Consider the following 13,378-nt stretch of genomic DNA (forward strand, 5'->3'; position numbering starts at 1 on the left):
GCACATTCTCTCTTCCTCTCTCACTTGTTCACGCTAATGAAGCCAACTGACATGTTGCAAGCTCCTTTTGGAGAGACTCGTGTGGCAAAGAACTAAGAAAGGCCTTGGGCCAATAGCTTACGAGGAGCCAAGGCCTCAGTCCAACAGCCTGCGAGGAACTCAGCCCTGCCAATAACCACCTGAGTCATACTGGAAGCAGATGAGGCCTCTCTTTTGCAACGTTCATCATCATTGCAATTAGTTCATTATCTGCGTATTCATTTCCTATCTGTCTTCCCCAAGACTGTCAGTTCCAAGTTAGAGCTGGCTATATTTTTTCCATACTGAATTCCCAGGACCAAACAGGGTGCCTAACACAGAGTGGAGATATAGTAATTGTAGAATGAAAAAAATGAATCAACAGTTGAAGGAATTAATAAATGAAGTACACTGAAGCCTCATAGGTCAGAAAGGAGGCAGGAAAAAAAAGCCCAGTGCCCTAGTAAAGACAGTTATAAAAGTCCCACAATTCCCAGGGTTTATTTTTTTAAATATCAAAAAAAAAAAAACCCCCAAAATCAAAAATCAAACCATGTCAACATGTTCTAGATAAAAATTTGTTATGACAGTGTGTAACCAAATGCTCTATGTAAATAAAAAGTCCAAGAAGGGTTCGTTCATAGTCCAGGATTTTTTTTTTCTTCTTTTCCCCCCTTTTTTTTCTCCCCCCCCCTCTTTTTTTTTTTTCCTTTTCTTTTTCTTTTTTCCCCCCCTCAGGATTTTGATTTTTAAAAAGTTTGCAGTTTTAACAGGAATAACAGGAATTGACCTGGAACATAAAGGATGAGAGTGAAGACAGAGTGCCTGTTGAACAGAAGCTGCCCCACATGATCGACAGGCTGGAGCTGCTGTTCCTCTGCTCTTGATATTAAATCTGGGAAAAAGCATCCAGTTTTTTCCGTTAAACGAACTTTTAGCTAAATGCAGAAAGGAGGATTTTTGAAGTTTGGGGATAAACCTGTGGCCACAGAAAGGTAAATTCAGACCAGTTGTTTTAGTTGGTGAAACTCCTATAGGACTTTTTAAATGATGATACTATATAATCAGCAGCCAATGAACGGGTTTCATCAGCGGGACCTAAGCTTCACTGCCTACCAAATAATATCCAGCTCACTCCCTGGTGGGGCATGTGGAGGCTCGGCTGACCTTTGCAGCCCGCTCTTCTTCTGCTTCCCCTCGCACACCTTTCCCCTCGCACACCCATGGCTCTTGCCTTCCTCAGTCACAGGGCACACCTTTTCATCTCTGTGCCTTTGCACATGGTCTTCCTCTGACTGGCGGTCCCCCTTTAGTGCCACCCAGTCCCTGCGACACCAGATTCAAATCTCAGTGTTCCCGATTCCCCCAGAAGTGAGGGCTCTACTGATCTGTCTCAAAGGGCACTTGGATTTACCTCTTTAATGGCCTCTAACACATTCAATGTTGTATCATTAGCAGGCATGTGTTTTACTGATCCTCTCTACTACTCAGACCAGAGGATATGGTCTCTGTCTTGATGACCTTTTGTCCTTACATTTTCCAGCACAAGGCTTTGAATGGAGCAGGGGCTTGAAACATATGTGTTGTTAAATGAATAAATGAAAAAAATGAATGAAACATATATGCTAAAAGGCTTTTAAATGAGTCAGATGTACTTTATATCCCAATGCCAATAATAATATACCCATAGAAAGAGATTTAATGTTAAAAATATTGTAATTTGCCTTTTTATGAAATTTTGTTTTCAGATGTACCAGTTACACTCTCTCATGAAACAAAAAGGAACTTAGAAATGAATAAACAGAATGCTTCTTCACTAGTCCACTAGAACACTGACTAAATGTCCTAATACATTGCTCTAAATGGTCATGTAAAAGCCAAGGAAGTAAATAACTAACAAAGCAAACTATTAAATATAGGAAAATGAGCTTTTCAAAAGCTTTCTGGAATTCTTTAGTCTATTGTTGAACTTTTAACAAAATAATTTGAACAATTTTTAAAGTTTAATAATAAACACTACTCCTGTATAAAGTGATTAAGTCAAAGTAGTTTACTTCAAATACAGGAATTAATTACAGAAATGGAATGTACAGATTATTTAGGGAATGTTGTTTGAGAGGACAGTGCTCTCATGACTAAGTCTAGTGTATCCTGAATCCTCATGTTATTTCTTTCTATCGTGGAAGACTGTCTCCCAGACTTCATGCTTTCTTCTGTATCGAGGGGGATAAGGGTATGGGGGTTGAACTGACATCGAGGCTCTCCCAGGATGCCAACTCTGTGGAAAGAATTATTGGTATAGCCGAATATTTGCTGAGGCCAAAGACTAAGGTATTGGGTTGGCCAAAAATTTGTCTGGGTTTTTCTGTAACATCTTATGGAAAAACCTGAACTAAGTTTTTGGCCAACCCAGTATATGGTTGACTTGTGCGTGTGTATAAAGCTAAGACTGATACACACACACACACACACACACACAAATACACACACACACACATCTATTTCTTAAATATGGGTTCAAAAACTCGACCCATAGCAAGATTTTGTACTGGCCCTTCCCTTATTTCCCAAAGATGATTCTTCTAACAGGAAAACCTCAGTCTTACAAAGTCTGCTACTCATTTCACCAAATTAGAACTATTTGAAGTCTAGCCTATCTTTCTAGTTTTTTCTAGTCTAGATGGGTATACCAAGAACTGATCTGGAAAGAAAACAGGTCGAGAGGAACAGGGGATGGTAGGAAGACGGTGCTTCCACCTTTGTTCAGCTTTCTGGCAGAGGCACCATGTCTGAGCCCTTGCCCCTCCTGGGCCCCACCTAGGAAGCAACACTCAGTCTTCTCTCCTTCCTCTCTCCTTGGGCCACTTACATTGGCATGTGCACAGAGTCCAGATTTTCCTTGTGCTCTTGCATCCGGGCTGGGAATTTCATGCCTACTTGACGGTACTTTTTCTCAGAGATATTCTGAGCTTTTTCTCTGAGAGAGGGCAGCAGAGTAGACATGACTGGAGAGCGCATGTTAATGGCTTTTTTCATCGCTGGGCGCTTTGCCATCATTCTCCTGGGGGTGGGGGTGACATTTAGGTCACATCATCTGTTTTCTAGAAATGTCCTTGAGCTTAGGAGAGTCAAAAGGTCATACCTGAATTGTACAAAAGTCATGCGTTTCTTTTCCCCTCCTGACTCTTCATCCTCGCGCTTCCTTCGAGGAATGTTGAACATGTCGGAACGAAAGAGCCTCCCTATTTCTTCCTCAATCTCTGTGAAGTGTTGACGTCGGAAGACAATCCAGGCTACATACGTACAGAAAGTATAAAAGGACTACGACAGAAAACAGACGAGAATCGGAACCCACAGTTACGACATGAAAAACTCCCACCTGTCTATAGAACACTACTAAGTAGACGGAAACCCAGGTGACCTGCTCTCTCCACATGCCTGAAGGGCTGTGGAAAATTATACATGTACTCGCCTTTGCAGGAGGAAAATCAGACCAAAGATTTAAGGAGTGGCACACAGCTTATTAGTATCCTTTGTAGAAAGGATATTCATTAAAAATAGGTGCCTGACAAATGTCTATTGGTTGTTGCTATACTTCCTGTTTCATATCAAAGAGCAGAGCCCCTAAACGTAAGTGACTCACCTCAAAGAATTTCCAGTCTTTTTGTGTATCTGATATTTTCCCCCTGAAATATAACAAATCACAACTATAGGTTGGAAAGGGAAGTTCAATATTTCAGTGATCTAGGCAATCCCTTATCTTCAAAAGGCCTTTTGCAGATCATTACCTGTGGTCCCATACCTATTTAGTCACATAAATGTTATCAAAAGGCATTGATAATGAGTGCCAATGTCTTTTTCTTCAACTTCTTAGGTTACCCAGATCAAAACCTCTAGTGTTTGGTCAAAAGTTAATCAACAGGGCTTCCCTGGTGGCGCAGTGGTTGGGAATCTGCCTGCCAATGCAGGGGACACGGGTTCGAGCCCTGGTCTGGGAAGATCCCACATGCCGCGGAGCAACTGGGCCCGTGAGCCACAATTACTGAGTCTGCACGTCTGGAGCCCGTGCTCCTCAACAAGAGAGGCCGCGATAGTGAGAGGCCCGCGCACCGTGATGAAGAGTGGCCCCCGCTCTCCGCAACTAGAGAAAGCCCTCGCACAGAAACGAAGACCCAACACAGCCAAAAATAAATAAATAACTAAATAAAATGTTAAAAAAAAAAAAAATCCTTCCTTAAAAAAAAAAAAAAAAAAAAAGTTAATCAACATATCCAGTGATAAACCATAATGGAAAAGAACATGAAAAAGAATGTATATATATGTATAACTGAATCAATTTGCTATACAGCAGAAATTAACACAACATTGTAAATCAACTATTAAAAAAACTAAAAAAAATCCCCATTAAAGTGGGGTTCATAAAAAAGCTAATCAATATAAATTCAGGATAAACAAGCCAGCCCTCGCTGTATTCTTCCAAATGTTTCTAGTAATGTGAGTGTTAGGGCGGTGAGGAGAGTGGAAAGGTGGTGAAGAGGTAACACAAGGTGTTAGTAGGTATGGAAGTAAAGAACTAGAGGCTAAGTCTAAAATAAAGAAAAAGAAAAAAAAATCTTAAACAGTGGTTATGGCTATTGGGTACAGAAAGAATCAGAAACAAAACAGACACAGGTCTATCTATGCCATACCATCAACTGGCTGGGAAGAAAAGTGCGCTCTTCCTTCTGAACGAGGTATGTAGACCGAGCCTTGTCTCTTAAAGGTAGGCATACGCCCAAGAGTCCTTGCAACACAAATTCAGTGTTAAGGGTACTGGCATGGGCACACTTAGTAAACTTGGCCTCCCTCTCCATTCAGAACACAGACCATTCTGATTCTGATTGCCAGCCTTGGGAAAGCAGGCATGGCCAGGGGAGGACTTGAGAGTTGAATGATGGGGCTATGCACCTGCAGTCACTTGATCAGTCTTGGGGGCCAAGGCCAGACCCAGGGCACTCCAAGGTTGATCCTGGGTCTGCTTCTGCTTTTGCTTTGGGTTTCCTTGGAGTAACTAACTCCTAGGATTGGCCCTGGTATCAGGTTCTCCAGAACTGTCCCGACTCCCATGGTCTGGGGAAGTTGACCCAAACTCCTCAGGACCTCCAGCTTTTTCACAGAGACTTCATGGGCTGTATGGGCCCAAACTAGCCCTCCATTTGGAGGAACCACTGAAGAGGTGGTTCAGCTTTTACTGGGGTGGGTCCCTCCGGTGGGTCCCTCCCCTCTGGCAGATGCTTCATTTCCTCACGTGCAAGTCTTCAACAAAGAATTAAGGCAACAGTAATTACAGTGAACATTTACTAAACATGGACTATGTGCCAAATACTATGCTAAGCCCTTTACATTTATGATCACATTTAGTTCTCACAAGATTGCATGATTATTCCCACTTTACAGGTGGGGAGACTGATGACGAGACTGAAGTCCAAAGACATTATTTAATTAGGGACAGAGTCTGAACTAAAAATCAGGCCTGTCAGGTCTCCACATTTGTCCTTGTAACCCAGAATGCTAGGAAAATAAGCTTTTTCTTTAAAATATTTCAGAGATGAAACCATTAAACAACAGAGCCCAGCAGAAACTTTTTAGGACAAGCCTCCTTCTGTGTCACCTAAAGGCTTTACCCAACAAGAGTGCTTCTGTGGTATTCCCGCCCTTCCACTGCCTCTGCCAGCTGAAACCAGAGACCATGCACACCTGTCAAGCTGAAGCGGAAACCAACCAAACTCTGGCTTTGGAATACTGAGTTGGCCTGTGTCCTTGGGAGAAGGTTTAGAGCAGTATTTACGCTGGCACAACCCAAACCAGCACCATCTTAGCAAGGGTTTGAAATGACAGAGTGATTGACCAGGAAACACACACTTTCTCTCCTTTTCTTTCGTTTTTCTTTTTTTAAACATTAGAATAGAAGGTACCATGAACCTCCGCTCCTTTCCCTCAAGTTGTCGCAAAACTGGGACTTCTTTCTCTCTTAAAGTCCAGAGCAAACTGATATAGCTCACAGTGCAGAAATTAAGAACAGAATGTGTGGGGCTTCCCTAGTGGCGCAGTGGTTGAGAATCTGCCTGCCAATGCAGGGGACATGGGTTTGAGCCCTCGTCTGGGAAGATCCCACATGCCGCGGGGCAACTAGGCCCGTGCGCCACAACTACTGAGCCTGCGCGTCTGGAGCCTGTGCTCCACAACAAGACAGGCCGCGATAGTGAGAGGCCCGCGCGCCGCGATGAAGAGTGGTCCCTGCTTGCTGCAACTAGAGAAAGCCCTCGCACAGAAACAAAGACCCAACACAGCCAAAAATAAATAAATAAATAAATAAATAAATAAATAAATAAAGATTAAGATGGTAAATTAAAAAAAAAAAAAGAAGAAGAACAGAATGTAGTGGGTTTCTTCTGACCATTCTTTTTTTTTTTTTTTTTTTCAATTTCTTTTGACCATTCTGATTTAGCTCTGCATGTAAAACTGAAATGAGTCCAGGAACTGGAGACAGAGAATGAGTACATTTGGGAATGAGCACATTTAAATCTGCCAGTTCATCTCTTGCTGGTGAATCCTGAGTCATTTTCCTTTTTTTAAAAATTATTTTTATATTTTAATTTTATACATACAAAATAACTATAAATATATTCTATAATTTTAATAAGTACATAATAATTATAAATTGGTTATAAATTTAGAAATGTACTGAGTATAAATAACAAATTTAGGCCCTCCAAATCCTCTACAAATTGAAACAGGGTTGATAACAGCACAATCCAATAGAAATATAATGCAAGCCACAAATGTAACTTAAAACTTTCTAGGAGCCACAGTAAAAAGAAACAGGTGATATTAATTTTAATAATATATTGTACCCCAACCCCCAAATATTATCATTTCAATATGTTATCAATATTTTAAATTATTAATGAGATATTTTATTCATTTTTAAACTTTTTGTATAGTGTATATTTTACACTTACAGCACATTTCAACATGGACCAGCCACATTCCAAGTGCTCAATAGCCACATGTGGCAACTGGCTGCCGTGCTGGTCAACAAAGATGCTGTACATTTACCCGTGAGGGCAGAATCCAAAGGAAAGAGGGGAAAGCCAAGCTGTTGGTAAACCCAGAGATTGTCAGTGGCCTGTTATGTGCTTTCTTATTCCTTCTTGCTATATTAGACTCTTAGCTCTAAACCAAAATGAGGAGAGCTTATCATATTTTTAGTCATTCCTGAAGGGGTGCAAAGCCTAGGGCCAGACCCATGGGGTTTTGGGCTGGAGAGAGAAAAAAACTGTGCTCCCACTTGCCCCCTGCTGCCTTAGGTGAAGTCAGGTTTAAATGATGGTCAAGGCCTGCTCTGTACAAGGGAAGAGAAATGTCAAAGGAATGTGTTTGGGGGAGGGAAAAGAGGCCTTGGTGCAAGTGACTGGAGGTGGCAGGGGGAGGGCTTAAAGATGATTTAAACACCTGAGCTTCAAAGAAACGCCTTTCTCCCCATCCTCATCCCCACAGCCAGCCTCTTTGGTCACCGGTCAGGTGACAGCTGCACGGACCGCAGAGGAGAAGGGTATACCTCCTAGGGTAGAGGTGGGGTTGGAGCCAGAATTGGCCATAACCAAAGATCAGATCTAATTCTATGGCTTGTGCCATGAGGAGGTTTTCTTACCTACCATGGAAAACACAGAGAGCTTTTACTGAACATGTTCACCAAAATTTTGCCAAAGCTTTTGTAATATCAGGATTTCACAGATGCATTTAGAATAGAAAGGCATGTCCTCCTACCTCTCAAGAAACATGAGAGCACTAAATTAACAGCCCCCAAATTGCTGGTTCTACTGAAATCGTTAACTTATCTCCAGGGATAAGGTGTTCTAGTCCAATATTAAGTATGCATACATTAGAGAGAAAAATCAGAAAATACACATGAAAATGTTCTCATGCGAATATCAGCTTGTTCATATTGGGAAGAAGTTAAATAATGATATGTTAAAATCAGGTAATCACTCACAACTGGCAAAAACATTGTCCTTATCTTCTCCTAGATAAAAACAACCAAAAGAGCAATATAAACTTCATTCATTGACAAGGACACAGTCAATACCCACAGCCAATTAACAACTTTTACTGGTAAGGACATGCTATAATCTGTTTTCCTCAATAGCTTTTGTTCAGCAATTTGACCTGTATAAAATTTGTTATGTAAATGGTGGCTGGTGAGCTCCTGATTCTTCTCCAAACTGGTATCCAACAAGCAGGAGGAAAGTAGGTGACATTGCCTACAATGGCAAAAAGACCAACATCTCCTGGAAATGAGCTAGTACTAAACTGAGGTAATCACTTACTTGCAAACATGAGTTCCATTAAAAGCTTGTATAAAAAATATATTGTAATAAAAAGGTACTGTTAAAAGTACAACTTAAGTGGAGGTTCTATATCTAGGAAACTAAAAGATATGATAAAATCTCTAATTATGGGGCTTCCCTGGTGGCACAGTGGTTGAGAATCCGCCTGCCAGTGCAGGGGACACGGGTTTGAGCCCTGGTCCGGGAAGATCCCACATGCTGCGGAGCAGCTAAGCCTGTGCAGCACAACTACTGAGCCTGAGCTCAAGAGCCCGTGAGCCACAACTACTGAGCCTGCGTGCTGCAACTACTGAAGCCCGCGCGCCTAGATCCTGTGCTCTGCAACGAAAAGCCACAGCAATGAGAAGCCCGAGCACCGCAACAAAGAGTAGCCCCCGCTTGCCACAACTAGAGAAAGCCCGTGCGCAGCAACGAAGACCCAACACGGCCAAAAATAAATAAAATAAATAAATTTATTTTTTTTTTAAATCTCTAATTATGATATATTTGCAGTTTGTTTTTCATCCCCAAATTAGTTTGCAATGCCTATGTTCTTTTAAAAATTGAACAATATGGGCACTAAATTAAAAAAATTTTTTAGAGTAGGTTTTTTTTTTTTTTTTTTTTTTTTATTTATTTTTGGCTATGTTGGGTCTTCGTTTCTGTGCGAGGGCTTTCTCTAGTTGCGGAGAGCGGGGGCCACTCTTCATCGCGGTGCGCGGGCCTTTCACTGTCGCTGCCTCTCTTGTTGCGGAGCACAGGCTCCAGACACGCAGGCTCAGTAATTGCGGCTCACGGGCCTAGTTGCTCCGCGGCATGTGGGATCTTCCCAGACCAGGGCTTGAACCCGTGTCCCCTGCATTGGCAGGCGGATTCTCAACCACTGCGCCACTAGGGAAGCCCAGAGTAGGTGTTTTTTTAACCTTGTTATGGACTGAATGTTCGTGTCTCCCCCCACCACCCTAATGCATATGTTGAAGCCCTTAAACCCCCCAATGTGGTGGTGCTTAGAGGCAGGGTCTTTGGGAGATAATTGGGTTTAGATGAGGTCATGAAGGTGGGGGCCCATAATGGGATTTTTGTCCTTTTAAGAAGAGGAAGAGAGACTAGGGTTCTCTCTCTCCACCACGGGGGACACAGTAAGAAGGCAGCTATCTGCAAGCCAGGAAGAGGACCCTCACCAAAACCTGACAATGCTGGCATCCTGGTCTCAGACTTACAGCTTTCAGAACTACGAGAAAATAAATTTCTGTCATTTAAGCCATCCAATCTGTGACAATTTGTTATGGTAGCCTGAGCTGACTGATACAAAACTTAAATTCTAGTTTTCTTAATTAGAAGTGACGCTTTAAAGACAGAGGAAATTAACGTTAAGTTGAGAAAAGGTGATTTTTACAAGTGATTAAATAGGAAAATTTATAAAGCTGACTATAATTTTACTATAATACCTTTCTTAAAAGTTTTGTCAAGAAGAGAAAACACCACTTCTTCCTAAATAAGGGAGTCTGTGGCAAGCTGAATCTCTACCAACAGCTCTAGGGACCCGGAAAGGCCTTCTGTATTTGGGCCACAGGAATGTTTTTTGATGCTGAACTCTCAATCCCCAATTTTAAATCTCTCTCTATTCCTTCTACTACTACTACACCTCACAAGAAAGTTCTGACCAGGCCAAAGGGAAGCCCTCAAGCCAAAGTCACCCACCCGAGGAGTCCCATGTCTGACAGGAATGAGCCTGCTTTAGTGTCCCCGCTGCCCTCAGACATTGGCTGGAGACAGTCCATGGGAAGAGTGGCCTCAGCACAAACCTGGTGGTGGATTCAGAGTGCAGCAGCAGGGGCCGCTGGTCAATTACACCCTGCACTTTAGCAGATCTGAGTGGCACGTTTTCATGGCTACTGCACTGGAAGACAGCACTAAACCTGTCAACTCCATGAAAGAACTGAACATAGCAGTGAAAACTCTCAAGAGCAGAAATGATGTAGTAGAATAAAGAATGAATGTTGCCGGAGATGCATTAAGAGGGCATTCCCAAATCATGGTAAACCACACAAAGTGAATCACAGAGATGGTAGACATGGGAAGCAGACTGAGTATAGCTACCACTGTGGACAAGAGGGGTGCAAGAGAAGAGAAATGGCCAACAATGCCAAAATATAACCAAAAAACAAAGACAATGAGCCTGAACTGAAAATACATTGATATAAACATTAATAAACATCAAGTCCCTAGTGGAGAGAAATCTCACATGCATTTTTGTTTTTAAACTTTATAGACCAATGTATGTCCTTATAAATAGCCAAGAAGAGTGGAGAGGACATATGCTTGCCCCTTAGACCCTGGAGAAGCCTAGAGAGAACCTATTCCAACTAAACAATGAAGTTATTAAACCAATACAATCTCTGTCCCACCTGATGTTTCTTTTTGTAAGTGGAAGGAAAAGGTTTCAAGACTCAGAAAAACTGAAAAAAGAAAAAATTTAACCACATGGAATTGTTATAAAGTTCACTACATGAAAGGGTGGAAATCCATGCTCACATGAAAGACATTAAAATGCAGATAGAGTAAAATGTTTAGTAAGGGTTAATGGTAATTATAAAAAATAAAGTAAAATAAATTGGAAAAACCAGGTGAGAACAGCAAAGTATAATACAGAATTTCATTAAGCGTTTTAGGTTCTCAAACTATAACAAAGCAGTGGGGACAAATCATACAACCTTAAGAGAGAACAGGAAAACAGTAAATATCATAGTCTAGGTCTCAAAAGATCCAACAACTTGTTTGATAATGCAAGGCACTTTTTTTTTTTTTTTTTTTGGCTGTGTTGGGTCTTTGTTGCTGCGCACGGGCTTTCTCTAGTTTCAGCGAGCGGGGGCTACTCTTTGTTGCGGTGAGCGGGCTTCTCACTGCGATGGCTTCTCTTGTTGCAGAGCACGGGCTCTAGGCACACGGGCTTCAGTAGTTGTGGCACGTGGGCTCAGTAGTTGTGGCTCGCGGGCTCTAGAGTGCAGGCTCAGTAGTTGTGCTGCACGGGCTTAGCTGCTCCGTGGCATGTGGGATCTTCCTGGACTGGGGATCGAACCCGTATCCCCTGTATTGGCAGGTGGATTCTTAACCACTGTTCCACCAGGGAAGTCCTCCATAATGCAAGGCACTTTTTAAATCGCCCATAGTCCCTTTACTCTAACAAATTATCTGTTTTTCCATTTATTTTCTTGTCCATAGTAACATCTATTCTTGAACAGGACTTTTAAAATTTAAACATATCCATCATATTTAAATATGCATTCTCTTTGACCCAGGAATTCTACTGTAAAAAATTTATCTTTAGGACAAACTAGACAAGTACATCAAATATAGGTATAAGAAAGTTCATTGCAGCGTTATTCCTAATATTTAAAAAGGAAATATTCCAACTGTTCATCAATAAGTTAAATATATTTGGAATACCAGGAAGCCATTAAAGGTGATGTTGTAGAGTTATATTTACTACCATATTCCACAGATTAATAGCAATAACAATAATAACAACAAAAAAGGAATAATAATAGCTAACTTTACTGAATACATAGTATGTGCCAAGGATGGGTCTAAGTGTTTTATATGTATTATATCATTTAATTTTCACAACTGGTCTATTAAGTAAGTATGTTATTGGGTATATTTTACAGGTGTAATGTTACAGAATAATAAATTCTATTTATTTATGTAAAATTGTGTGTCTGGGTGTGCATATAGAGATGTCTGAAAGGATAATAAATGAAATGTTGACAACAGATTTACCCTTTCCTTTTTATGTATTGATTAATTATTGTACAAGACTATGCATTAATTGTATAAAAAGAAAGAACAAAACTATTTTTGAACATATAGGGAAACAATGAGTTATTTTCTCGACATGATAAATAATTCATCACTTAAACTAAGGGTCAATACAATAAGTAAATAGCATGTGCTAGCTTATTCTCTTTTATAACAGAAAAAAAAGTAAGGCTGACTTCAGTCACTTCTTTAATGGAATCAGATACGGGAAATGCTACTACTATAGCTAATTAAAAATTTTAAATATGACTCTAGGAAAAAATGAAATTAAAAACTACCTTTTACAGATGATATGATTATATAACTAGAAAATCCAAGGAGATAAATTAAAATTTTACATAGGCAGGAAATGTGTTTAACATATGTGTCATAGGTTACGACATAAACTGATAAAACCAAATGCATTCTTATATATTTTTGTCATCAAAAATATATTACCAAATATGCATCAACAGGGAAATAATCAGTTAATGATAATAAATCCATAATATCCATGGTTTAAGAACTATTCCATTTTTAAAAAAGAATATGGTAGATCTATGTGTACTAATCTTCAAAAATATCCAAGATTTATAAGTGAAAAAAGCACATTTCAGAATGACAACATAGCATTATCCAATGTATTTAACAACAACAATGTAAGTGCATACGTATAATTGGATAGAAAACCAAGAGGACGTACATCGAGCCAGAAGTAACAGTACTTACTTCTGGGGAGAGATTGATATTGAAGGATGGTGGAGGAAGTAGGAGACTTTAATTTTTAACTCTACATACTAACTAACTATAAACTATATACATAACTATTTAAATTTTTTACCCTTAGGATATGTTCATGAAGTACTTATACAATTAAAAACAAATAAATACACCAAAACTTCACATTGGTATTTAAAAAATTGATTACATGAATACATAAGTGCTAATCTAACTTAGGACCACACAAATTTCTTTAACGATTACTATGTAAAACTTTAATGGACAAAATAAAGAACAATATGAATAAATGGAGAATACATCTTACAGCTCTTTGAGAGGATTCAATATAGCAAAGACGACACTATTTCCTAAGCTAAAGTATAGATCTTAATACAATAAACGATAAAAGGTCCTTTGTAGATATTGCTTAGAACTTGATTAATAGTGAAATTGATCTCAAATAGGCAAGATCA

The 13,378-nt window shown here is 40.1% G+C and overlaps 1 protein-coding gene across 12 annotated transcripts in view; it reads right to left on the reverse strand.

The window, feature by feature from the left end:
- Positions 1–709: 709 nt before the first annotated feature.
- PPP1R36 (protein phosphatase 1 regulatory subunit 36) overlaps positions 710–13,378 on the reverse strand; it is a 38,165-nt gene continuing 25,496 nt past the window's right edge. For all 12 annotated transcript variants that reach the window (XM_082386635.1, XM_082386644.1, XM_082386639.1 and 9 more), the window contains 4 exons: positions 3,662–3,704; positions 3,161–3,339; positions 2,888–3,079; positions 710–2,296 (listed from right to left, as the gene is read on the reverse strand). In XM_082386635.1, the coding sequence (XP_082242761.1) occupies positions 2,113–2,296; positions 2,888–3,079; positions 3,161–3,339; positions 3,662–3,704 (598 nt within the window). In that variant the 3' untranslated portion in view covers positions 710–2,112. The remainder of the gene's footprint in view (positions 2,297–2,887; positions 3,080–3,160; positions 3,340–3,661; positions 3,705–13,378) is intronic.

The sequence above is a fragment of the Balaenoptera borealis genome (assembly GCF_965194805.1).
Source record: "Balaenoptera borealis genome assembly, chromosome: 3".
NCBI lineage: Eukaryota > Metazoa > Chordata > Mammalia > Artiodactyla > Balaenopteridae > Balaenoptera > Balaenoptera borealis.